Source organism: Oryctolagus cuniculus, chromosome 5 (genome assembly GCF_051225735.1).
Source record: "Oryctolagus cuniculus isolate XC-2025 breed Fujian yellow rabbit chromosome 5, ASM5122573v1, whole genome shotgun sequence".
In the NCBI taxonomy this organism is placed as follows: Eukaryota; Metazoa; Chordata; class Mammalia; order Lagomorpha; family Leporidae; genus Oryctolagus; species Oryctolagus cuniculus.
This window is the reverse complement of record NC_142871.1, coordinates 53,451,965-53,479,644: the sequence shown is the minus strand read 5'-3', so window position 1 is coordinate 53,479,644 and position 27,680 is coordinate 53,451,965. Positions and strand designations below refer to the sequence as shown.

The 27,680-nt window shown below is 37.2% G+C and overlaps 1 protein-coding gene across 1 annotated transcript; it reads right to left on the bottom strand.

Annotated features, from left to right (window-relative positions):
- Positions 1 to 1,480: 1,480 nt before the first annotated feature.
- On the bottom strand, positions 1,481 to 25,897 carry GPRC6A (G protein-coupled receptor class C group 6 member A). The gene is made up of 6 exons (XM_002714768.5): positions 25,628 to 25,897; positions 22,006 to 22,309; positions 19,912 to 20,745; positions 12,844 to 13,056; positions 8,179 to 8,302; positions 1,481 to 4,113 (listed from the first exon to the last, which is right to left on the bottom strand). The coding sequence occupies exons 1-6, from the start codon at positions 25,819 to 25,821 to the stop codon at positions 2,999 to 3,001; spliced, it is 2,784 nt and encodes a 927-aa protein (XP_002714814.2). The 5' UTR covers positions 25,822 to 25,897; the 3' UTR covers positions 1,481 to 2,998.
- Positions 25,898 to 27,680: the final 1,783 nt, after the last annotated feature.

The following is a 27,680-nucleotide window of genomic DNA, read 5'->3' as shown; positions in this document are numbered from 1 at the left end:
TGAAGAGCATGAGTTTTTTCTTCTTGCAGTTTTAAAATCACTGAGTGACATGGAGAGTTTTGTTTTATTTTGTTTTACTATAGAAGCAGATCTAATGGAAGTGACTACCAGTATATCAAGAACTCCTAGAGTCTAGAGCAAAACATTTAGGATTGGAGTCACATTAGAGACCTATTGCAATAGTCCAAGGGAGAGGTGACAAAGGCCTGTTTTGAAGAAGTGATGACACACAGAGAGATCATGGAAAATAACACAGATGGCAGAGCTGGCATTGTGTACAGCAGGTTAAACTAACATCTATGGTTCCAACATCCTGTATCACAGCAGTGGTTCCAGTCCCCTCTGCTCTGCTTCCAACCAAGCTCTCTGCTAATGCTCCTGGCAATATAATGGAAGATTGTCAAGTATTCAGTCCCTGCCACCCACATGGGAGAATGGGAGACTTGGATGGATTTCCAGGCTTCTGACTTCAGCCTGACCTAGTTGGGCTGTTATGGCCATTTGAACAGTGAACCAGCAGATGGAAAATTTCTCTCTCTCTGTTATTCTTCCTTTCAATAAATGAATAAATAAAACTTTTAAAAAAGAAAATATGACAGGCAGTGAATTAAAGGAATGCAAAACAGTTGTGTCAAGGGTTCAGATCTTCCCAAAGATGGTGCAGTACACTGAGCAATGGAAAGCAATAGAAGATAGGCGAGATAGAAGAAGGGAAAAAATGGATTACATTTTATGCAAATTGATTTTGATTTTCAGAGACAAGCAGGTGAGTTTGTTGAAAAGTGGTCTGCTTCAGAGATATGATTTTCTGAGATGAGTAATGTTGCAGTAAGAAAGTGTACTAAAGGAAAAGAGATGTGGATTGAAGATGAAACTCTGGGAGAATACTCACATTTAGAAGTCAAATGGCATGAGTTTTTGGCTCAGTGTTCTAATCGCTGCTTGAGACACCTGCATCCTGTATCAGAGTATGTGGCTTCAAGTCTCCATTCTGCCTCTGATCCACTTTCATGTTAATGCACATTCTGGGAGGCAGCAGAGGATGACTCAAGCACTTGGGTTATTGCTACTCATGTAGGGGGCTAGGATTCAGCTCTAGGCTCCTAGCTTCAGCCTGGTCGAACCCTGGCTGTTGCAGGCATTTGGAGAGTGAACCAGAGTTGAAGATCTGTCTCTTCTTCCTCTCTCTCTCTCCACCTCTAATTCTTTCCCCGCTTCTCCATGTGTGTGTGCATCTGTTTTCAAATAAATTAAGTAAATCTTTTTTTTTTTTTAAAGAAGTTAGATGGAAGAAGATAAACCAGCAAAGGTTACCATAACTGAATGGTCAGAGCATCAGCACAGAACTGGGAAAGCCTTGAATCACTACATCAGACTGAAGATTTCTGATTCATTGAAGGCTTTAAAATTCATGGAGAGAATGGAGAAATAGAGTTTAAAAGAATAATTAAACTAGAAATGCCTTTAGGAGTCAAGTCATTAAGATAAATTTTATTTTAGCTTTGCATGGGATAAAATTTAATAATCATTAAATCAGAGAGACAAATGTCACAGACAACTTTCCAATGAACTTTTGCAGCAGAATGTTGCAGTTAGAATACAGACTTGAATAGATGAAGAACTAATAGGTCACAACTCAGTAATGACACAATTCCTTTAAATATGTAATTGTGAATGGAAGAAGAGAGTGGCAGCTAAGGAGAAAGTCAAGATTGGGGAAAATTATTTTGTCTGTTTTAAAAGGATGGGAGCAATGTGAAAATGGTATCCAAGTCCTTACCACCAGTCCTGACTGGTACCCCTGATGCCACACATACAAAGTCCTATGTATGCATTCATGTTTGATACTGCTTGAAATTACTTCAGACATCTCAAATTCAACACCTCATGTTCTGTACTAACATAGTTTTTCCTCCTGTATTCCATACCACCTTTCAATAAGCCAAACTGGAGGCTCATATGTGACTCCTAACATCCTTACAAACCACTGCTATAAATTACCACCTTCCATATAGCTTGAATTCACATGGGTGTTCTACTTTCTATTCTCCTACACAAATTCTAAACCTCTTTTGATTAGACGCTGTCTTCCACCTTGTATAAAAGCAGTCTTTCAGAAATAAGACTTTGAACTGCCAGCCACATCTCTACCAGATAATTTGGTGGCCCACAGCATAAAGTCCTAAGCTCCTTCCCAAGGAACTCCAGTCTGTGGCATTTATTCATAACCTAACATATCAAAGAGGATTCCTCTCTAGTAATACAAAGTGACCACCATTCCCCAAACACAATTTCTTGTCATCGTTTGCCTCCTGCTCTCCCCTTTATCTAGAACACTTTGTTATAGCTTCTTTGATTAGCTAATTGTCACTCATTTTTCAGGGTTTCACCCAAACATAATATCCTTTCTTTAGTGGTCTTAAAACCTCCCATCATCTATCAGGGTGATTAAGTGCCATCCCATTATGCTGTCTTAAGACCCTAAAGCACATTATAATCATTGAATTCCCCACACTGAATTCAAGATAGCACTACATCGCTGTCTCTACCTGGATTTTATGTTTTCTAATGTCAGGATTGATGCCTCCTTATTTCTTGCAACTTTGTATTTAGTGTGTCACCTGGTACATGGTAATTGCTCAGATTCTTACTCAACCTCACTGGGCAGTAAAATGGAGAGAATAAAGCTGCTCAAGAGAGAAGACGAACCCATAGAAAGAGGTGAGAAATGAGGAGGTAGAGAATTGAACAAGGATGACATATTACAGACTAACTGAATAGAAGGCATGCCTTTAACTATATGCTGTAGAGGAAGGAGGTAAAGATGGAAGCTAATGGAAGTGGTAGGGAATGAAGAGAGGTACTGTTTTTTCCATTACAAAGGTAGTTGGACAGAATGCAGAAATGCATTGGGCCTATTTGCTGAGAGTGTAGATATATGTTTTCAAAACAAAGACACATGGAAGCATTTTATTCTGGAACATGACATATGGTCCCTTCATATACTTGAAATTCTTTTCCGAGGCAAACTTTTATACATATTTGTAACGTTTTCTCTGCTTATCTGTGCAAATGCTTTTGCCTGATGCTCTCTGCTTTTCTTCCAGGCTGCAGACTTGCCACTAGAGCTGGAATTGGTCATTGCAACATTGTTGTTAGTGGAGTTCAGTGAAAGGTGACTCATGGCAAGGCTGCCTGCAGAATGGGAAGAATAACTGTAAATGGTCTTGAGAAATGCAGACTTTGTGTTAGTCTCTTGCTTACAAAGAATAACATAGCATTTGGGGAAGAATGTGCAGCACAGGATCCCATAGTTAGATATTAAAATAACGATAATCTCCACAGCTGGCAAATACTTGCCAAATGTGGTAGCATAGACAGGAATGAATGTGACCCAAGCTATGAAGTAAATAAGCATGCCAAATGTTATGAATTTGGCTTCATTGTAATTCTCAGGTAATTTCCTGCCTTTGAAAGCAAATATGAAGCAAATGAAGGCCAGGATGGCAATATAGCCCAGCATGGTGCCAAATGCAAGTATGGATCCCTCCTCACATTCCAGAATAATGACTCTGGGCAATGAGATATTCTCCTCCACAGCAGGTGCTGCAAAGACCAGCCAGAGCATGCAAATGATAACCTGTATGCCCGTGCAAATGAGGACAATGGGAATAGGTTTGTAGAGGCCCTTCAGTAAATTCTGCAACTTGGGATCAAAGCTGAAGGCTAGTAAAATTTTCAGTGACTTCGTCAAAATACAGGAGACACAAAGAGTAAAGCTCACCCCAAATAGTGTCTGCCTGGTTTTACATGTGAAGTCTTGTGGTTCTCCAATGAAAAAGCCTGTGCTGGCAAAGATGAGCAAATGACAGAGGAGGATCACATAACAGACCATCAGTCCCCCAGATGATTTCACAACAGGTGTGTTCAGGTTTCTTGTAAATATTATGCTAATGGCCAGAACGAACAAGATTCCTAGTAGAGAGACAGCCAGGAGCAGGATAGCCAAAGAGTCACTCCAGCTGAGATACTCCACTTCCTTCTCAAAGCACATAGTGCTTCTTACAGGGGCCCAGTGGGTTTCGTTGTTGCATAAAAGGCAGCGATCCATATCTAAAAGACAGAGGAGATTCGGTTACATTGCAAACATTTAAACTAGGCGATAGTCCACACTACCACAAATGAGACTCCTCCTTGATAACAGTCTTGACTAGAAAACAGATACAGGTAGTGGTCATAGTGGTCACACTGGTTACTAATTAAAATAAAACATGCCCAGAAACACAAAGAAGGAGAGAAGGGGTAAAGGTGAGGGCAGAGGAAGAAGGGAAGAGAAAAAAGAGAGAGAATAAAGGCCAGCTGGGCTATGAGTCTTTAGGAAATTAATATACTCAAGACAGACACAAGGCCCTCCCCTCTCTTGAACTTGGAATTATAGGTATCAGTTCAGGCACTCTGTTAAGGGCTTTGGAATCAGGCATAGCTGAAGTCCTATTCTTCCTACAACTGTAATCTTGAACAAGCTAACTGAACTTTTCATCCTATATCCAAATCTCTCTTTCTCTCTCAAAGAAACTGCCTCATTGGTTTGCTGCATTCAGTGAGATGACAGTTATAGAATGCTTCATATAGACATAGCACACAGTAGACTTCAATATATGGAAGTTGCTCCTATGAATAAAGATGCAGTTCTTATAAAATTAGAGGCAATTTTGGCTTGCCCACTTTAAAAACCTTAAGTCTCTTTCTACAAGTGAGATGATATAAGATCGTAATTGATGACATTTGATGAAGAATAAAAGTTTAATTTTTCCTCAGGATGTTGTTGAACTCGAGCCTCTCACACTGGCAGTGAAAAGTCTCGGAAGGATTCATGCTGTTTTGGGCAACAGGTCAGTATGAATAATTGATGCTAGTATGGAGTGTCTAGGGGTGAGATTGTACTTGCTTCCCACTTTTACTTGCTACATGTGATGTGTTTCAACTGCTTTTTAAAATTATTTATTTATTTGAAAGGCAGAGAGGAAAAGAAAGAGAGAGAGAGAGAGAGAGAGAGAGAGAGAATCTTCGATCCACTGGTTCACTCCCCAAATGGCTGCAATGGCCAGGGCTGGGCCAATCCAAAGAAGCCAGGAGATGGGGGCTTTTTCTTGGTCTCCCACACAGTTGCAGGGGCCCAAGCACTAGGGCCTTCTTCTACTGCTTTCCCAGGCCATTGAAGAGAGCTGAATCATTAAGTGGAACAGTGGGGACTCAAACCAGCACCCATTTGAGATGCTAGCACTGCAGATTGGGGCTTTAACCTGCTATGCCAGCCCTTCAGCTTTGAGCTTTTCAAAGGCCTCTCAGGGCATCCATTCAAGTATACTTCAGGGAAATTTCAAGTGCTCATCCCACTTTTTAAAGTTTTGGGGTTCTGTTTTGTCAAATTCTAAGTAAGGTTGTGTTTCTGTTTGTGAAGTTCAACATGACCCTTCTACCATCCCCATTTCCTTATAAATGTTAATTGCTCTACGTTTTAGCCTTAAGCATGACAGTTGGTGGTTATCATGCCGTTTGTTTAGTTATGGAAGCCATGCTGGAGATGAAGAGAACAGGATGTGGCCCTTTTAGGTTACCTCCTAACTTTTCCCAAGGCATCCTCTGTCTTCTACATTTGTTCTTGGAATCAACTCACCCTGGTTACCCAACTATAACTCAGATAGGGCCTTGAAAGACTCTCTCAGAATTTTGATTTTTCTCACTTGCAAGATAGTTGCTACATGCTGCAATTCCTAAACCCCTCCCCTGTAGCTTAATTATTTAGACTATAGCATAGTCTCTCTCGGTTGGGATACATGGCATTTTAGTTACACAATGGCAGAGCATTCATATTAGAATGCATATATAGGTATACTTAACCCATTGAAGCTAACAAAAAAAAGAAAAGAAAAGAAATGCGGTTGTCCCCTTGGTATTCATGGAGGATTTGTTCCAAGACCCTGTGTGCATATCAAAATACATGGATGCTCAAGTCTCTTACACAAAATGGTATAATATTTGCATTTAACCTGCACACATCCTTCTGAAATATTTAAATCACCTCTAGATTACTTATAATATCTAACACAATATAACACATAAACAGTTGTTAGACTGTATTGTTTAGAGAATAATGACAAGGAGAGTCTGTACATATTCAGAATAGTCACAATTTTTAAAAAAATTCTTTCTATTGGAGATTGGTTGAATCTGGGGGGTACAGAATCCATGAAGAAAGAGGGCCAAGTGCATGTACCATGGGGAAACTATTCTGGCTCTAAGGTTCTCCTATTTTATACATAATGAATAGGAATGTTTCAATAAACAAGGGAGCATGATGCTATACAGTAGCCTTAACTCCAGAGAAAGTGCTAATAGTTTCTTTTAGAGCTCCTAACTTCTGACCTCACTCGTGTTCTTTAATTTGTGTATTTTGCTCTGATCTTGTCGAATTGTTAAAGATAGGGCTGGTAAACAATCAGTCATGAGCACCTCATCTCTGTCAATAGTTAGTCCCCTTGTCTCATGGAATCTTCTGTCTTTATAGGCTTAACTTTTGTCCCTTGGAAGGACTAATAGGATCACTAGGATGTGCACATCTGTTTCTTAACACCAAGTGCCTGAATTTCTAACATGTTCAAATTACCAGCCAGGAATGTCTGTTTGGGTGTATGTGGACAAAAATTTATAGAAAAGTTACATTGTTTAAGAGGTACTGGAGAGAAAGCATGTGTGAGGGACTGACATTTTTCTTTTTCTTCTTTTCAACTTTTATTTAATAAATATAAATTTCCAAAGTACAACTTTTGAATTATAGCGGCTTCTCCCCCATAACCTTCCTCCCACCTGTAGCCATCCCATCACCCACTCCCTCTCCCATCCCATTCTTCATCATGATTCATTTTCAATTATCTTTATATACAGAAAATCAACTTAGTATATACTAAGTAAAGATTTCAACAGACTGCACTCACAAAGACACACAAGTATACAGCACTGCTTGAGTAGTAGTTTCACCATTAATTCTTATAGTACAACACACTAAGGGCAAAGTTCCTATATGGGGGGGCAGGTGCACAGTGACTCCTGCTGTTGATTTAACAATTGACACTCTTATTTATGATGTCAGTAATCACCCGAGGCTCTTGTCATGAGCTGCCAAGGCATGGAAGCCTCCTGAGTTCATAAACTCCAATCTTATTTAAACAAAGCCATATTCAAAGTGGAAGTTCTCGCCTCCCTTCAGAGAAAGCTACTGCCTTCTTTGATGACACCTTCTTTCCACTGGGATCTCATTCACAGAGATCTTTCATTGAGGTAATTTTTTTTTTTCGGCCACAGTGTCTTGGCTTTCCATGCCTGCAAAGCTTTCATGGACTTTTTAGCCAGATCTGAATGCTTTAAGGGCTGATTCTGAGGCCAGAGTGCTGTTCGGGGCTTTTGCCATTCTATGAGTCTGCTGTGTATTCCGCTTCCCATGTAGAATCATTCTCTCCTTTTTAATTCTATCAATTCTTTGCTGACACTGGTCTTATTTATGTAATCTCTTTGACACTTAATCCTATCTTTTTGACCAATTATGAACTTAAATTGATCACTTTAACAAGTAAGATGGCATTGGTACATTCCACCTGGATGGGATTGAATTGGAATCCCCTGGTACGTTTCTAGCTCTACCATTAGGGGTAAGTCTGAGTGAGCATGTGCTGAAATGTACATATCCTCCCTCTCTTATTCCCACTCTTATATTTAACAGGGATCACTTTTCAGTTGAATTTAAACACCTAAGAATAATTGTGTGTTAATTAAAGAGTTCAACCAATGGTATTAAGTAGAACAACAACAACAAAAAACCACTAAAAGGAATAAAATAGTAAGTAAGTTGGGAATGACATTTTTCCTTGGAAGTGAAGTTGCTTTTGCAGCTCTATAACTTGTTGATTGTGCATCTGTTAAAATAATTGGGCAAATTCTGAGCTAATTGAAATCTCAATGGAATTTTATCTAGCAGGAGCATGGGAAACTTTTTTTGTTTTGTTTTGTTTTGTTTTTTTTTCCAAATGAAAAAATACACAAAAATAGGATCTATGTGAAAAAATCAGCCTAAGAGAAGTGGTTCCAGTGTATCACTATTATTGTTATAGTGACTGTAATTACCTGTCTGGTTACTGTAGTGATTTTCAGGACAATTCACACATTCATAACAACAGATATGTTGACTTTTTGTAGTTTTCTTCATTTGTCCAGGACTGCATTCCTTGGAGCATTTAGATTGAATTTGCTAAATGAAAAGTGAAAAGAAATCAAAGTTGATTTTGAAAAGAAGTATCTTGACAGATTATTCTTTATTTAATTTAAATATATATTTACTAAACGGCATTTTGGCTTTTTTCATAATACTAAAGAGTCTTTTGGCCCTCCTGAATTATATGGACAGCTTAAAATATATAAAATGTCTCAGGTAGTAAATCTGCTTTAGGAAGAACACAATCGTTGTCATGTTAATCACTTCTGTAAGCAAATTATGAAAATTATTTCTTTCTGAAGTTCCACAGCAGTGGGAGAGATGTATAGTAGATAGCAGGAAAGAAAGAAATGATGGTCACATAATTTCCAACCCCATGCTGAATGAAGAGTCCCACTGTATTTGAAAATGGTAAAATATTAGACTTAAAATCTTAAGAACAAAGTTCTTATCATACTGTCCAAGGAGCAAATCCCAGTTGAATTCTAAAAATCAAAACAAAGAATATTTGGAATTTACAACTATGAAAGTGCTTGTTAAAAGGAAAACCTTAAATACACAAATAAAACTAAAATCTGAAAATTTAGGTAATAATTTTTCATGTCATAATGTAAATCACATGCAGCATTCTGCTTTTAGGGAACCCTATGGATAGATTCAGCTTATAGTTATATTCACTTTGCTGTGTTATTCTTTTCCATTCCTAGTCCCTTTCTCATGGCATATCCTGTGAGATGAATTGTGTTGTTGCTATACTTTGCCCATGGGAAGCAGATGTGAACAGTTAAATGTAGCTTCCTCCAGATTCTCTTCACGGCTATTGCTAGTCCTATCTCTGAAAGGTGAGGTTGAGCTGGCTGACATAAAAAAGCAGCCAAGGTTTGGTAGCCCTGTGTCCACAAGCACTGACTTCCTTCTCAACGTAGTTATTGTTTTGAGTTTTCAGCAGGAAGAATATACACCTTGTGGATGCACCAGAGCAAGTTTCTTATCTGAAGTTTCCCTCTCAGTGAGAGTGCTCAGAGGACATACAAGGATTTAACTATTAGATAAAGCCAGGCATCATCAAGGGGATAAAAGTGCAACTTTCTCTCCTAGCAACTCGATCCCTTCCTTCTCTCCCTCCACATCAAGAAACAGCAATGGCATTCTAAAGTCTAGAACTGATAACTCTGGGCTATCAATACACTTAAGATTATCTGATGTTTTAGAATTTGTGTTTTAGTGACTTATCAGAAATGTTAATATCCCAACTAGCCTGCAAATTGACAAGCAGATCTTGGAATCTGAACTAAATAATCTCAGATGTTGTTGGTTTTTACTATATCCTTGAAATATGCATGGGTGTCTCTATGAGAAAGGTAGAATTGTCCTTTCATAGTAGTCACCTCCCCATTTCATAACTAAAAGCCCCACCCAGTTATCTGTCATTCTATCCCCTCCCTCTCACTGTCTTTCCTCTTGAGTCTGGTGATACACAGTGCTTCTTTCAAAAACAAATAGAGAATCCTCTCCATATTCAGTAAGAAAATGGTGAGAGAATAGCTTAACCACCAAGTTACAATGGTTAGCAGTGTGCTGGGTTCCTAATGTAGTTGTGAACAAGGTGATAATGATAAAGAAGATAATAACTAAAATTGAGAACACAAGAGGACAGGTACATTCCTATCTTCCAAGGAAAGCTATCTTACTCTACTGAAATTTCTAAAAGGAAGACTTCTTTAAGAAAAATGGTTTATAGCATTGCTGTATTCATTCTTTCACTTGTCAGATATTTATTGCCTATCTGTGATAAGCCAGGTATTATGCTAACTGTTGGAGCTAGAGAAGAGAATAAAATACAAATCCCTTCCCTCACAGAATTAAAGTTCTTTTTGACAAGGTTCACAATAAATCAGATAAAAATAAACAATACATATAGAATAAGAGCAAAAGAGAAAAGTAGATAGGATAGTGGAGAAATACAAGGCTGATATCAAAATTTCAAATAGCTTGTCCAGTGAAGGCGTCACTGAGAAGTTGAAATTTTAGAAAAGACAGAAAGTAATTGAGGAAGTTAACCACATGGACATCTGAGAAAATTACTGCAAGCAAAGGAAATAGCAGGTGCAAAGTTCTGAGCTAGGAGAAGGCAAGGCATGTGTGGAAGAACAAGGCAGAGGAGAGTAGGAGGAGTGAGGTCAGTGAGGCAGCACTGACACTTTGTGTAGGATTTTTGAAGACATTGGGTTTTACCATGAGTGAAATAGGATGCTAAGGATACAGAGAATAATGTTTTATAAAATTACTTTTGCTGCTATGTTGAAAACAGACTGAAGAGGGGCAGAGAGAGTTAGAAACTTACTATAATAATCCAAGCAAGAGGCAATTATAGCTTGGAGTCAGGTAGCATCTGTGAGGCAGAGGTAAAGTGTGGTCAAATTCCTTTCACATTTAGAAACTGAAACTTTCAGGGCACATGGAGTGTGACAGAAAAAGAGGTCACAAGGATCCCAGCGGGTTTTCTCATGAGCAGCTGGGAGAAGGGCGTTGCCATTTATTGAGATGGGGGTAGGTTTGGGACAGAATATCAGGAGTTCTGTTTTGGGAATAAGGTGGCTCTTAGACATCCAAGTAGAGACACCAACTAGGGAGCTGTACATTTATCTGGTTATAAGTCAGAATGTAAGAATCTAGAAGTCATCATGACACTATTTAAAATCATGAACTTTATAAGATCACTAAAGAAAAGTGTAGGCCAAAAAAAATAGCTGTGAGCTCTTGACATCCTAATATTTAAAGATAGTGAAAATAACAAAGAATCAGCAAATGAAACAGGAAGAAAATCAAGAAATAAAGGTAGTGTGGTATTATGGGAGCAAATGAAGAAAGAATTTTATGGAGGGAAAAATTAGCTGAGAAGTAAGATGAATTTTGGATTTATTAACATTGGAGAGCTGGACAGAAAATATTTGATGGATTGGAGAGGGCTCAAAGGGTTATGGGAGGGGAGAAATTGGGACTAGTGAGTATATTCAAATTTTTCAAGGAGTTTTGATATAAAGAGAAATGGAAGAATATTATATGTAGGAGGATATGGGGGAATCAATAGAGTTTCTTTTAAAATAAGAGAAGTAGCATACTTATTATCCATGTATGAAACATGCAGAAGGGAGAATAATTAAGGATGCAGGGGAGAGTATAAAATTGCCAAGCAATATCTGTGTGTAAGTGAAGATGTTAAGTGGAGGAGCTGACCTCTCCTAGGACTTAGTACACCCACAGATGGAAGGCATAGATGTAGTGGCAGGGGAACACGGGAGTTCACTTACCATTATTATATTTTGTTAGTGGAACCAAAAGGCAAGTAAACTAAAATTGGGAATGGGGGAAGATATGTTGAAGTCAGAGGAGAAGAGAAATATAAAATAGTCATCTAGCAAGGTGTATGAATTAAAGGACTAAGGCAATAGCCTGATTGCCCAGCAACCCTAAGGACCCACTGGAGGTCAGAGATCATGAATTTAAAGTGGAATCATGAGTTTGGAGTTTGGTCTAAGTAGTTAAGATGCCTGCATCCCATATCAGGATGTCTGGGTCTAACTCCCAGCTTCTCTCTCAATTATAGCTTCCTGCTAACGCATATCCAGGATGGCAGCAGGCAATGACTCAAGTAGTTGGGTTCCTGCCACCCACATGGGAGCACTGGGCTGAGTTCCTGATTCTTATGACTTTGGTTTAGCCTAGCCACAGAAGCTGCTGGTATCAGAAAGCTGAACCAGTAGATAAAACAACTCTCTCTTTCTCTGCCTCTAAAATAAATAAAAATAATTAATTAAAGTGAAATCACAAAAGTCTCTCTTTTCCATTTTTTTCTTTTCATTTTTTGTTTGTTTTGCTAAATTCAGCTACATAGGGGTTCCATAGAGTAGGCACAAGTTTAATTTATTTATTTTTAAAGATTTATTTATTTATTTGAAAGGCAGAGCTATAGAGAAGCAGAGGTAGAGAGAGAGAGAGAGACAGAAAGAGAGAGAGAGAGAGATCTTCCATTTGCTGGTTTATTCCAGAAATGGCTGCAATGGCCAGAGTTGGGCCGATCTGAAGCCAGGAGCCAGGAGCTTCTTATGGGTCTCCTATATGTGGGTTCAGGGGCCCAAGGACTTGGGCCATCTTCTACTGCTTTCCCAGGCCATAGTAGAGAACTGGATCAGAAGTGGAGCAGCCAGGACTCGAACCAGCACCCATACGGAATGCAGGCATTGGAGGTGGTGGCTTTACCGTTTATGCCACAGTGCCAACCCCTTTAAATTTTATTTGAGGTATGCAAACTTCATGCATTTCATATATACAAATTTAGGAACAAAGGGAGAAGTTGCATTTAACAGGGATTGTGTTAGTATAATGCAGGGATAAAGAGGAGAGGGTAGGCAGGAATTAAGTATGTGTACAAGGGAGCAGTACATTTTTTGGCCATAGAATTTAAGGAACAAAAGTGGAGACAGTGAAAAGGCTGCAGGTACTGGTAGGGTCAAGGATGTTTACTGTTGAAGCAACAATTGATTTGAATCTTACAAAGCTGCCTGACACAAAATTACCTTAAGATTCCTGAGCTCATTTTTTGTTTCTTGGTTTGTGACAATGAAGACATCATTCTGCAAGTCATATTCAGCCATCTTTGCAATAGTCATATGGCCACTGATTTCCTTCCAAAGCACAACATCATATCCGGTATTCAAGTCCCCACGAGCATCAAAATGAAATGAATTCCTTCCATCAGTGAATGTCACATTTTTCAGCACATCAAGTAACTATAAGAAATGGAAGCAAACACTGAATATAAATATTAGAAGTCTATCATTATTTCAATTATAAGACTTTATTATTATAAGAATATCACTTAATAGCGAGAAAAAGGGAGATTCTGTTTCACTGATTGGTATATTGGTAACCATTGGACAATAGTTTCAGAATGAGTTGCACTTCAATTCTAATCTCATTTCTGTGAAATTCTTGCAATGTATGTTGGAGAATGTAAATTAATTTCTATAGAGGTGGCTCCTCTAGCCTATAAAACTGAAATCTGAGCATCTGCATGGATCTAATTGCAGAATTTCAGAATGAGTTCTTTGGAATAGATGTCTGAATTCGAACTCTGGTTTCATTTCTCATTAGTGGTGCAACCATCAAAATTGTAAATATTTTCTACCAATGGTTCTTAGTCTGCTTTAATGTTTGAATACATATTAAAGTGACCTCTAAATCTATTTCTTAATTCATTGGCCTGTAAATAAATGTAATTAAAAGCTACTTGTTCTACTATCCAAATTGTGCAGTGAGAAGAGGCATATGGTAGACCTGGGATAGGGACTGTTTCACTGGCAAATGAAGCAGTCATTGAACTTGGGCTTTGTGGAAGAACATAAGGCTAGAAGGCAGGAAAACAGATTTCCATTCTGGTTCCATTATTAACTTGATATGTAAGCTTTGCTAAATAAATATTCTCTCTGTACTCTCAGTGACCTCAATCATTATCTAAACTGATGGTTTTAGGTGACTTTTGTTGAGTTCAAAATCTGTGGAATGAAGCAGAAAGTATTCTATTTGAATAGAGCTTCTCTAGCCCATTCATCCTCAATTCATCTCTTTTGATGTTTCGTTTTTTTGTCAGTAGAATGTATGAAACCAAGTTCTAAGATGGATATATTAGCTAAGATGATCATTCCAATGACCAAAAGTCACTTCAGCAAAAGCTCTTCAGTGTATTATTGTTTTGTTATTGTTATTGTGTTATTGTTTTGTCCCCCTTATTTTTTAATCCTTTTTATGAACGTTAGTAGTACTTGTTAGTAGTACTTTAAAGAAACAAAATAAGGCCTAATTTAATGGAATTAGTCAACAAATTATTTTTTAAAAAGATTTATTCATTTATTTGAAAGGCAGAGTTACAGGGTGGGGGTAGAGAGAGAGAGAGAGAGATCTTCTATCCACTGGTTCACTCCTCAAATGGCCACAACGGCCAGAGCTGCACTGATCTGAAGCCAGGAGCCAGAAACTTCTTCTGGGTCTCCCATGTGGGTGCAGGGCCAAGGACTTGGGCCTTCGTCCACTGCTTTCCCAGGCCTTTAGAAGAGAGCTGGGATTCAAAGTGGATCAGCCAGGATTCGAACCAGTGCTCATATGGGATGCTGGCACTTTAATTGGCAGCTTTACCCACTACACCACTGCGCTGGCCCCTACCAAAAAATTCTTATTTTAGCAACTGCCTGGAGGGAAAAAACAGAGTGGAAGGAACAATAATAAAGCCTACCCTCATTGTTCTCACTTCTACCTGTGTACTGTTTTTTCTTTTCCTTCCTTAAGCAATATATAAGTATAAGCCCAGTAATGCATACATCCAGTTTTTACACTTGTGTTTGAACTACAGTTTCCCCTTGTTTTCTCCTACATTTAATTAAGTTTTACAGGGTAAAGTTCTGGCACATATGCTCTGTAAATAATGATAACATTATATAATGTAAATAAACTTACCAAATTTTATGCTTGCTCTTACAGGAACAGGTAGAGGTAAATAAAACTAAATTTATTATTCATTAAATATGATGGAACATGTGTTTGGATTAAGATAAATTTTGTTAACACTTGAGTTATTAAGCTATTCAAGGATTTTTCCATCATTTTTTGGTTTCTTTTCATGAGATTTGGAAAGTCCCTACAAAATGACACTGCAAAATTCAGAAAATGGGATTTGAATTTCAATTATTATGTAACTCATCTCAGAATGATAATATCATGTTTTTAAAAACACAAGATCAGGTGGCCATACCAATTAAGGTGTTATGGGGCATGTGGTGTGGTACAGTGGTTTAAAGCCCCAGCCTGCCACGCCAGCATCTCATATGGAAGCAGGTTTAAATCCTGCCTGCTCCACTTCTGATCCAGCTCCCTACTAATGCCCTGGGAAAGCATAGAGGATGGCCCAAGTTCCTGGGCCCCTGTACCCTCATGGGAGACCAGGAAGAAACTCCTGGCTCCTGGCTTTGGATCTGCCCAGTTCTGGCCATAGCGGCCATTGGAAGAATGAACCAGCAGATGGAAGACATCTCTTTGTGTGTCTCTACCTCTCTCTGTAACTCTGCCTTTCAAAAAATAAATCTTTAAAAAAATTTAAAGTGTTATGGTTAGTGTTGTGTTCCATTCCCTAACTGTGCTATCTGCTGTCTCCATAAGAAAACTTGCATGTGGAAAGACATATAAGTCTTCAAAATTTCATTGAAAATGTGTATTATGAAAAACTATGCATGGATTCAAATTGCTTTTGAACCACAATAGAAGAATTTTTGAAGTGCTATCATATTTATGTGACTTAATTGGAGAAAAGCAAAAGAAGCAGCTTACAACCTCATGGTGCCAAACTATGTCTTCTCTTGTGGAGTTTTCTGTGTTGCAGCAGAAATCATATTGAACTTAGGCTATGACAGTTTTAGTACTAAATGTGTAAGTGACCATGGAACAAACTAGTGTGGAGTTCCCCTCATCTATAAACTGCCTCAAGTCTTGGTTGCTGGTAACACTTCCTCTTGCTTCTCTAAGCTCAAGTGGAAAGTATGTGAGTGCTGTAGACCTAGTGTAATATCGTCAAGATTGTAGAATCTAAAATTATTAGTTATTCTCCTTAACACATCAAAATCAATATCATGTCTCTCTTGACTTCTGGACTAATGTAATGTGGTGGAATGAGATGAAAAGTTCATATCAAGATGGCCACTGAGGTGAAAAGTTCCTGCCAAGATGGCCACTGACAACAGAAACTGCCTGGCAACAGGGCACGATTAGATGGCTTCGGAAACTACATGACAACAGAGGAAACCACATGACAACAGAGCCTGACTGACGGCAGGCCATGATTGGATAGTTTCAGAAACTGCCTGGCAACAAGAGCCTGACTGGCAACAGGCTGTGATTGGTCAGGGCATAGACCACCCCTTGACCGAACTGGCTGGTCTTGACTACATAAGCTGTTGTACTAACTGAAATAAAGGAGTCTGCGGGCTGCTTGCCTCAAGCCTGCTTTCACCTGACTCCCAGGGTCTGTGTGGTGACTCTGCGCCTCTTGCCCCCACCACGCTCCTCCTCTCAGAAAGGAATTCACTGCAACATTGTTGAGAAATCAACTGCAACAATGTACAACTGCATGGCTATACTTGCATGTATCATAAGTTCTCCAAATCCAACACATCTCCAAAATGGAATCTTTAATATTTCTTCTCCCCACCAGACCTCCACTTTTCTCTGCTTCATGATTCTATCTCAGCAATTGATATCAGTTGCCCAAATTTAGAATCATTTATTACATCTTTGTTGTGCTCACCATGTCTCCAAATACCCTTCATCCTTCCTCTTAAGCATGTGTAAATCTCTCTCTCTCTCCATCCTTACTGTCACATCTGTAAAACTAAGTATTCATAATTCCTTTCTAGATTACCAAGGTCTTTCTTTCTCCTGTTTTGTGTTCTGCTAATCAATTTATACTAAAGTTGGAATGTTGTATCTACAGTGGAAAACAGGTCACTCCTCTCCTGCTTACTTAAGTTCAAACTTCTAAATTACAAACATAGTTTGTAATTTTTCTATGTAAAGAGTGATTTCTACAGTAGCAGTATCAGCACAGCACCACCCGAGAGGTTTTAGAAATGTAGACTTTTGGGTTTCATTCTGGAGCTACTATATCAACATCTGCTTTATAAAAAGATTTCCAGGGAATTTAATTGCACATCAGTGTTTGAAATGCCCAGATTGACAAGACTATAATAATGTATTCTACACTAAGTTCTCCAGGCTCATTTTACAGCTTCCATGGGCAACTCCAACCATATGGTACCATTTTCTTTTCCCTGAGGATGCTATGCTTTCTCTTTTGTCTGGGACTTTGTTGGAATAGTTCTCTCTATCCTAGCTAACTCCATCCGATTTGCTATAGATGTCATGTTCTTTGTAGAATGTTTTTTGGTTTGCTAATGCTGGATTAGCTGCCTCAATTTTGTGCTTCTCTGATATCTTATATCTTTATAAAGCATAATAGTGCATAATCCTGCATTCCAATCATTTTCTTAATTGTTTGATCTTATAGTCTTCTAGACAGATGACTTCTTTAGTGAAGGAATTCTGTCTTGCTCTCCATCAAATCTTTAGCATTCAACACAATGCCTGGACCACTTAGGTATCCAGCAAAGATTTATTAAATAAATATGTGACTAGAAGTTTGATTATTAGAATTATCTCATCACTTACTACCTTATACATCATCAGAAGGGAAAGAAAATAAAAAGGAGAAACAAAATCACTACTTACAACACGGAAATAGTATCTTCATATATATCTAGAGAATATTAAAATCAATTACAGTAAAAGAAGAGTGACTGTTCTGCCCCTGAATACTAATCACAAATATCATCAAATATAAAGTCAAAAGTATTATCCCCGAACAGTGGAGAAACTACCTCATTTAAAACCATTTAAAACTAAAACCATTGGAAAGTGTTATTTAGATTTTAGTGAATTTTGCTAGAGGACATAGTCATCCTTAGGAATGTATCATTGATTAGGATCCTAAAAGTCACTAATCTTTGAATGTAATGTCTGTGGAGATTTCTTCTGAAAAAGACATTGTTGAACTATTTGTCCTACTGAATCTGGCACTGACTAGATGTGGCTCTCTAATATCATGATCAAAGGAGCAAGTCACCCTCTTATTCCCTTCTTTCCAATCTGTTTCTATTTGTTTCTAGATTAGCAGGTTCTCAGAGGTATAAAGAACAACCTCAGCCTCCTAGTGTTTAAGTAAATCACTTTAGAAGACTCTGATTAGACTTTCTCAAGTCTTTTCCTCCAAATTTTAGAGATTATCCCTGATTTAAATACTTTCCCATATCTTACCCAGGACTTTAGTGGGTAAATGGTTTATTCATTTTCCTTATGAGTCACTTTATTTTCATCTCCTTTACCCTGTCTCTCTCTATAACTGCTCTTCATTTCTTTTCCTCAATCTCTCATTCTTAAAATACCATATAGTGGCTTCATTCTGATAGTTATTTTTAAATGATTAGTTTTTTTCTGCAATGTATCAGAAATACACAATTTAAATATATTAGAAAACATCCCAATAAACTTGGATTTAAACTTTTGATTGAGAAAAGATGATTTACAGTTTAACGAATCCCCTCATTAAAGTGTTACCCTATAAAGGAAATCATTCAAATAGGCAATTTTAAATCATTGCACATATGAATATAATGTATAAAAGAGACCTTTAATTTGAAAAGTATCATAATCTCTAGTTTTACCTCTGACATATTTTTGTCTCTGTATTTACAGGGTTTAAAGTGGGTCAAAACACCCTCTGATCATTGCATGATCTACCCAGATGAAAATTAGTTACCATAGAACTTCGAGATTGTACTTGTGGATGTTCAATGTAAAAATGATAAGGTAGAAATAATCTATTCTGGACATTCACTTACAAGATGAAAAGAAATGCCTGTAATGCTTTTTTACCCTGTTTTCTCTTAAAAATTTAAAATATGTATATTTTATAACATGATTCTGTCTCAAGATATACAAATTTGGTTTTGAATACACATTACTGAAAAACTTGCTTCTAATGAGTAAAGCTTATCATTACTGAAAAAAACAATTTACTTTTAAATGCCTTCATGAAAGGTTAGGAAAAACAATTTTTCCACAGAGAGTCACGTTAAGTTTTAAATTTATCCAAACTAATCAAAGACAGAAAAAGGCAAGACTTATTTTATGCACAATTAGTGGTTCTTTTAAACTTGAGCTATCATAATAGACCCAACAACTTTCTTTTCTTGAAAACTGGAGTCCTGGGAAGACCACACTATGTAAGAGAGTCTGGAGACTGGAGATGTTGGAAGTAAACCACCAGGAACACAGTGAAGAGCAAATGGTATGCAGTCAGAAGACCCAGACTGGTCTTATATTTCTGGAACACTTATCTTCAATTTCCCTATCCTAAATACTAGTTGAGTAACTCTCATTTGAAAATTAAAATTCCAAAGTACTCCAACATCTGAAACATTTTGAGTGTTAAGAATATGTCAAGTGGAAAATTCCATATCTGATCTGCAGTCAAAGCTCAGATATGCTAAAAATATTGTTTAAAATGCCTTCAGGCTATGTGTATAATGTATATATGAAACATAAATTAATTTCCTGTTTAGACTTGGGTACCATCCTCAAGAAACCTCACTATGTATATGAAGGTATTAAAGCATTTTTTTAAAAAGTAAAATCTGAAACACTCTGTTTAAGGGTATTTCAGATAAGGAATACTTGTCTATATCATGTGAAGCGGAACATCCACCATAAACTCAAGGAAAATAGCACCATTCTAAGAATCTTCTTGAAAAGTGAAAGTACACAATTTTGGTGGGTCAGAATAGAGATGAAAGTAAAATATGACTATTACCTTCAAGAATAAATAACTATGATAGAAATGTAGGCTATTCAAACATTGGAGGTATCTACTTATAAAAGGAAAATGATGAAAAGAAGTTAGTACAGATCTTTGCAAATTAAATCATGAAATGGAATGGAAAAAATGATGATGGTACAGAAATTTTCTTGAATATGTGAGTTGGTACCTCCCATGGTTGAAAGGCGTTGGGGTTCTGACAGTCTCGAGCATGGCACAGATCCCGAATGGCATAACCAAGGGCAAACACTGCAAGTTGAATACTATGCATAAGTCCTGGCTCAGTATATTGCCAGAGGAAGTCTTTTCGCATGAAGTTCTTTTCTACAGTCTTGTTGGGCTTGCATGCCAAAGTCCCCTGAGAATGGTTAAGAATACATTGACTCAAATCACTATCCTTGACATAGGCACAGGCACACAAAAGCATGGTGTATTCATGTAAGGGTTTGTTATTGTCACTGGGAAACATATGAAGATTTTGAAGAAAGGAATGGAAAGAGGACATATTCCCTCTTCTAAAGGTAAATCCTACAATTTTGCCAATTTTTTTAATGTTAGGGATACTGATAATCTTGGTGGCAGTTGCCCAATTATCGCTTGCAATCCAGATCTTGTTTATATTCCTTTCAATGGCCTTATTGAAGAGATCAAACACATGGAATTGCCTCAAAAACAGCACAATGACATTAACTTGGGTTTCTGCAATGATTTTCTCAAATGTCTGATTGATCCTGACTTCTATGGCATTATCTGAGAGGAAGGCTGGGAGAACCTCTTTGAAGGCTATGCATACATTATTTGCTGCAGCCTGATTTGTAAAAGTGTTGAGAGCCAATCGTCCATAGTCATCATCTGTGGTTATGACACCAATCCAGTTCCATCCAGATTTCTGAATTAGGTGGGCCATTGCTTTAGTTTGATAGAAGTCACTGGGCACAGTCCGTAAAAATGAAGGAAAGCGAATTTTGTCACTTAGGATTTCTGCAGTTGATTCATAACTAACCTGGAAATGGACAGAATTTGTAAGGTATAGTATTGAATAATTCCAGGTGGCTATTCATAGTGATGTTCCTTTCTTTGATTTTCATATCTGCACAACTTTTTCTATTTTTTTGGTACTTCAGTGAATTCCTACTTTGCATGTTACTTAAATCAATGTACAATGTAACTTCCAAAAGTTTACATATAATTTTTTTTAATTTCATTTTTCAGTTACCACTGTATTTTTTTCTTTTCACTGTATCACATGGCTTCTGTAAGTAGTGAGAAAAAGAAGGAAAGAATGAAGGAAGGAAGGAAAGTGGGAAAGAAGAAAGGGAGGAGAAAGAGAGAGAAAAGGAAGGAAGGATAACAAGAAAAAAGAAAAGCAAAGAAAAAGAAAGAAAGGGAGATAGAGAAAGACACAAACAAGGAAGGAAAGAAGGAAGAGAGGAAAGAAAGAAAGAAAAAAGGGAAAAAAGAGAAAAGAGAAAAAGAAAAGGAAGGAAGGCAGGAAGATAGATAAAGAAAACAGAAGAAAGGGAGAGAGAGAGAGAAAGACAGAGACAAGGAAGGAAGGAAGGAAGAACACTGAGCAAGTGACATGGTGTTATTGCACCTATAGAAGGTAATCATTCTTCTTAGTATTACCAAAGTTATAAATCAGGAAAATACACATATTCACATATTCAATAGAACTCTCAAATGGTAATGTTTGTATGACTAGAACAGAGGGCTGCAAACCAGAACCTGCAGACCAAATATGACTATCTGAATATTGAGCTGAGGATGGCTTTTATCTTTTTAAAAATATTGAGCGAAACAAAAAGATATCATGGGGCTCCAAAAAGTTCATGGAAAGTTTAAATTAAAAGATAATACACATTTTCTATGAACTTTTTGAACCTCCTTGCTAGGCTTTTGAGAAAAAAAAAAAACCTGCTAGAATCCTGACTCCAGTATATTTGTAAAAGTTGCTTCACATTTCTCTACCTGTGAAATTACTGGATTTTTGAGAAGACCAGGCATATGGTAGGCAACCTCAGTTGCCCTCAGAAGTTTCTGTGTTATCCAAATCATGCTGAAAAGTATCAGAAAAGAAACTTGACAGCTTGAGGGTTGACCATTCATTGGCACTTTTTCATGACAGTGTTCATAATAGGTTGCATCTTTTCTTTAATTGAAGAGAACAGTCAATCTAAGTGCAACTCCCTAACTAGATTCTTCAGATTTGTAATAATGACTGTGGCCAAAAACCATCAGGTAGAGACAGAACAAAACCTACCTGTGGAATGAGCTGTAAGTTCAACAACCTGGAGACAGCCATGGTTATTTCTGAATAGCCAGCACCTATGATGGCCTTAACTCTTGGATTGTAGCTGGAATAGTCACACTTCACCTCCACAGTTTCTTTGGAGCAGTTGAATTTAAAAAGAAACCTTAGAGCAGCTGCCATTGCTACTGGGACTTCTGTACAAGTGTCATAGATTTCATACCCCAGTTTGATTCCAGATAACAGTGTGGAATTATTGATCATTTCAATGCTGTGAATCATGGCAAGACTTTGAAGAAAGGCTGATATTTCAAAGCTGTTGAGAAACAAGTATATTTGAAATAAGAACACAACTATTCCATGGACATGGTGCTATTTCATTTTATCCTCATCTCTGCCTTATGGCATACAATTTCTTGGTAATTGAAGCCTGCCATTTAAAGGATCTAAACTTCAATTAAAATAATTTTTGAAGGAAATATTTACAAAAGACAATAGAAGAACTTACAGTTTCTTAAACAGAGTCCGTGGTACAGGATTTAACCTGTTCTTGAAAATTTTGGAGTAATTTTGAATATTTAGTTTAGTATTCTTTAATTTGAATATGTGTTTGATATTTATATATTTGCTATTTTGTGGCTACATGTCAGCATTTTATTACTGCCAAAGTACTTGCTTTTTAAAAAAGATTTATTTTATTTATTTGACAATCAGAGCTACATAGAGAGAGGGAGAGACAGAAAGAGAATGAGATCTTCCACCTGCTTTCTCCCCAAATGGCGGCAATGACCAGGGCTGAGCCAGGAACTTCTTCCAGTTCTCCAACATGGGTAACAGAGGCCCAAGCACTTAGACCATCTTCTGCAGCTTTTCCCAGGTGCATGAGCAGAGAGATGAATTGAAAGCAGAGCAATAGGGACCTGAACCTGGCTTTACCTGCTATACCATAGTGGCTACCTAGCACTTGATTTTTAGGCTCACAGGCTTATATTTTAGCTCTCTGACTTTAATCAGTTGTAATTGGAAGCTAAATAACTAAGTCTTAAGGATTAAATTTAGGGGCTAGCACTGCCTGTAGTGGGTAAAGATGCTGCCTGCGGCCTTGGCATCCGATCTGGGTGCTGGTTCTAGTCTTGGTGGATACACTTCCAATCCAGTTCTCTGCTAATGTGTCTGGAAAATCAGCGGAAAATGGCCCAAGTACTTGGGCTCCTGCACCAATGTAGGAAACCTCCTGGCTCCTGGCTTCAGATCCGGCCATTGTGGCCCTTTGGGGGAGTGAACCAGCAGATAGAAGACCTCTCTCTCTGTCTCTCCCTCTCTCTCTCTTTCTCTGTAAGTCTGCTTTTCAAATAAATAAATCTTAAAAAAAGAATTAAATTTAAACAAGCTCCAGATAAAAGCCCAATAGACTTCTAGACAAAATGCAACATTTTAGTTCTGAAGCATAGCTATTTCCACATTCAGAGGTCATTTCCGATTTATTTGAATTAAAAAAAAAATATTTGAAAGAAGAGAGTTACAGACAGAAAGACAGAGATCTCGTATCTGCAACTTCACTATCCAAATACCTGTAACAGCTGGGGCTGGACCTAGCTGGAGACAGGAGCCAAGAACTCTTTCTGGGTCCCCCATGTAAGTGGCAGGAATCCAATCATTTAAACCATCACTAATTCCATCTTCTAATTCCAACTTTCTGCTAATATAGGTCCATTTACTCTAAAGTTTCCTTTTATTTCATTAAGTTATGATACAAAACTATTTGAATACAATTATTTGTCATTGTGGACTGTCTAAAGATGAAGTTTGGCAAATCAGTATTGCAACTGAAATTTAAAAGAGAAAAATAAAGAAGAAAGAATGGATAAACTAATTGATTGGCATGGAAATTGTATAATATTTTCAGAGTTCCCAATGTAAAAGCTCCTTTAGAGTTAGAATCTCTTGATATATTTATTTCAGTATCTCCAGTGCTTAGATGGGGGGGCAAGATAATGTGGACACTTAACATTTAATCAGTAGTTGCTCAATATTAAATGTATGCTATTTCTCTTGATAAATGACAATAAGATAACATTTTTTCCAAAAATAATTTTTAATTAGATCAAATGATTCCTTAGTATTTTCTGATCTTAAATGTTGCGGTCCTCAAATCTGTAGTCATTCTTTGGATGTCAATGTAGTGCTTGGGAAATCTTCATTAATTATTTCGTGTCATTCCCTGGCAGTCCTGCCAAATAATGAAGATGACAATAGCTCAAAACTCCCAACTTCTAGGGAGATTGCCAGGAAGGAATCTTAGTGGGACAAAGGACCACATTTTATCTTAAAGCATTGTTAGAGGGCTTGCTAAGTACTTTTTGATAAAAAGGAAAATGGTAGGAGAAAAGAGGAGATTAAACTTACACACAAAAACATCAAGATAGAATCAGAATTTTAGAGTTAGAGGGAAGCATGAGATCACATCACCATAGCAACTGAAGCTGAAGCTGCCTGCACACCCTCAGAGGTTATCCAGACTCTTACTTTACAGATGAGAAAATGGAAACAGGAACTTTTAGAGCTTAAGGGATTTTTCTAAGATTACAGAACTAGCTTGCTTTACAGCTGAAATTAGAACTCAAATATCCTTCTCTGCTTAAAAAGAATTCATTTGTGTATATGTGCAAAACTGACATTTTGAGATGTGATTATTATTTACAGCTCTTGTGTCTACTGTTGAGGAAGTGTTTTTTCTTACTATTTGTTGAATTCTTTACTTAGTGGAGGTTAAATTTATGACTATAAAATAAACTGAACATATGTCATTGTAAAGATTAAAAAAAAAAGAATAAGAAAGGAAGGAGGAGGGAGGGTTGGAACATGGGGCAGGAGGGAGGGTAGGGTGGAAAGTATCACTATATTCCTAAATTTGTATATATGAAGTACAAGAAAATTTTTCACCTTATGTAAGTAAAAAAAAGTGGAAAAAAGAGAATAAATTTATAACGACTTCTGCCCAGCTGTGTTATTCTCCATTACGTGGTGTTAAGTGTCAAATGCAGTTTTGCTCTCAGGAGACAAAGTGCTCATCAAGAAAGCACTTTTAGTGGGTGGAGGTTCTTAACTTTAGTTTATCATGCAAAAGATTATTTCAAGAATGAATCGAATAAAGGTTGACAAAAATGTTAGTGGACAAATGTTGAGAAAAAAATCTAAGTGTGGTCTAAGTTTTTAATAATATATTCATGTTTAAAAGAAAATATATTTTGTGAGTAATAGAAATATTATGTTATGGGAAAGAGAAATATGCTTGTAGTGAAGCTCAGGCTACAGTATTTTCTCAATTCACTGGATTATTTTTAAAGCAAAATTTTTAAAAGTATGTTAATGAAAAGCATTTATTACCTCTGCACTTGGAGGCTGGTTATGCCCACAGAACTGATTTCTTTTAAGGAAAAATTATAGGACTAACCATTTGCAACTGAAACAAATGTGTGTGTGTGTGTGTGTGTATGTGTATGTGTACATATATGACTTTACATTTTATTAATATATTATCGGTATTATCGGTGTTAATACAAGTAAACAGTTAACATGTTCTAGCACCATACATAATCTTTAATCTAAATGTATCTGGGGGGAATTTACTCACCTAACACACTTCTGGATCTGTGGTCGTCTGGGATGCTCTTCTGAGGACAACATTTTTTCATGAATGGCAAACAAACCTCCAATCATGATATGTCCTGGAGAAGTGGCAGCCACGAAGTCATCAGGCATCTGGCAAGGCTGGGAAGTAGCAAGAATAATCACAAAGCAGATCGTTAGTGTAGTTAATAATGCCATATTTTGTTCTCACTTGCTCAGTTCATGTGAGTGCTTAGGAATCATTCAGCTCACAGAGTGACAACAAGATGCCTATTTCTCCCGCGAACACACTGTAAGGTATAGACCAGTGTCAGGGGTCAGAAGCACTCAGTATTCAGATACTTGATGATAGTCAAAACAGTCCTTTCACCACTAAACATATCGTATTCTAACACTCCATTGTTAGAAATGTTGATTGCAGTCATGTTAGGTAAAAGCTGAAAGAATCATAAACACAGTTCTCACTGTAAGAGTACTCTCTTACTCTGGAGATATGTCAAGGGCTTTGAGTCATGTTGGCATTTCTTTTGAAGCTGAATGTGAATCTTTGGGAAGAAGCAGTTTGGGAAAGTTTTCTCACTTTAGACATGGACATTTCTGCATTTCCAAAGGTATCACATTCAAGGCACAAATGATTCAATAGTTTATCAGCTGTTTAGAAAAAAATACATCCTGCTTTTATTCTTCTGTAAAAGTTCTGTTTAAAAAAAAAAATAAAAGTAAGGCCATTGTTTTGGCTTAGCAGGTAAAGCCGCTGCCTCTGAAGCCAGCATCCCATTTGGGTGCTGGTCAGGTCAGAAATGCAACTCTGGGACCAGGGGCACAGAATACTGCCTCAGCACACAAGAAAAGTTGTAGTCAAGTGAGATTTGACATCTATTTTATTTTATTTATTTTAATTTTTAATCAATTTTAACATGTCCTATGTGTTTTGTAGATAAAATTCTTTTTTCAATCTTTATTTTTTTTTTAAAATTTTAAGGTAAGTGAACACATCTCACTTATTTCATATATGCAGATTTAGGAACATAGTGATACTTCCCACCCCACTCTCCCTCCAGCCCACACTCCAACCCCTCCTTCTCTTTCCTTTTTTATTCCTTCCCTTAATCTTATAAGATTAACCATAAACTAAGTAAATAGTTTAACAAATAGTAAGAAGAAAAAAACACTGTTCCTCAATAGTAGAGACAAGGGCTGTAGTAATCATTGAATCTCAAAATGTCAATTTCAGTAATATACATTACTTTTTTGGTACTCTATTAGTTATCACAGATCAGAGAAAACATATGGTATTTGTCTTTTTGGGACTGGCTTATTTCACTAAGTTAACATTTTCCAGTTGCATCTATTTTGTTGCAAAAGAAAAGATTTCATTGTTTTTTACCACTAAGTAGTGGCCCATACCATACACACACACACACACACCCCATACCATTCATCAGTTGATGGACATCTGGGTTGATTCCATATTTTAGCTATTGTGAATTGAGCTACAATACACATGGAGGTACAGATAACTCTTTAACATGCTGATTTGATTTCTTTTGGGTAAAATCCCAGGAGTGAGATTGCTAAGTCATATGATAGATCTATTTTCACCTTTCTAAGGTATCTCCATAGTGTCTTCCACAATGGCTGTTACTAGTATACATTCCCACTAACAGTGAATTAGGGAAACTTTTCCCCCACATCTTCACCAGCATTTAATGTTTTCTTGATTTCTATATGACAGCCATTCTAATTGGGGTGAGGAAAAACCTCATTGAGGTTTTGATTTGCATTTCCCTGTTGGCTAGTGATCAGGAGCATTTTTTATGTGTCTGTTGTCCTTTTGAATTTCTTCATTTGAAAAATACCTGTTCAAGTCCTTTGCCCATTTCTTAAGTGGATTGTTTGTTTTGTTGTTGTTGAGTTTCTTGAGCTCTTTTTAGATTCTGGATATTAATCATTTATTAGTTTGCAAGTATTTTCTCCCATTCTCTCAGTTGCCTCTTCACCATACTGTGTATTTCCTTTCCTTCTCAGCTTGATGTAATCCCATTTGTCAGTTTTGG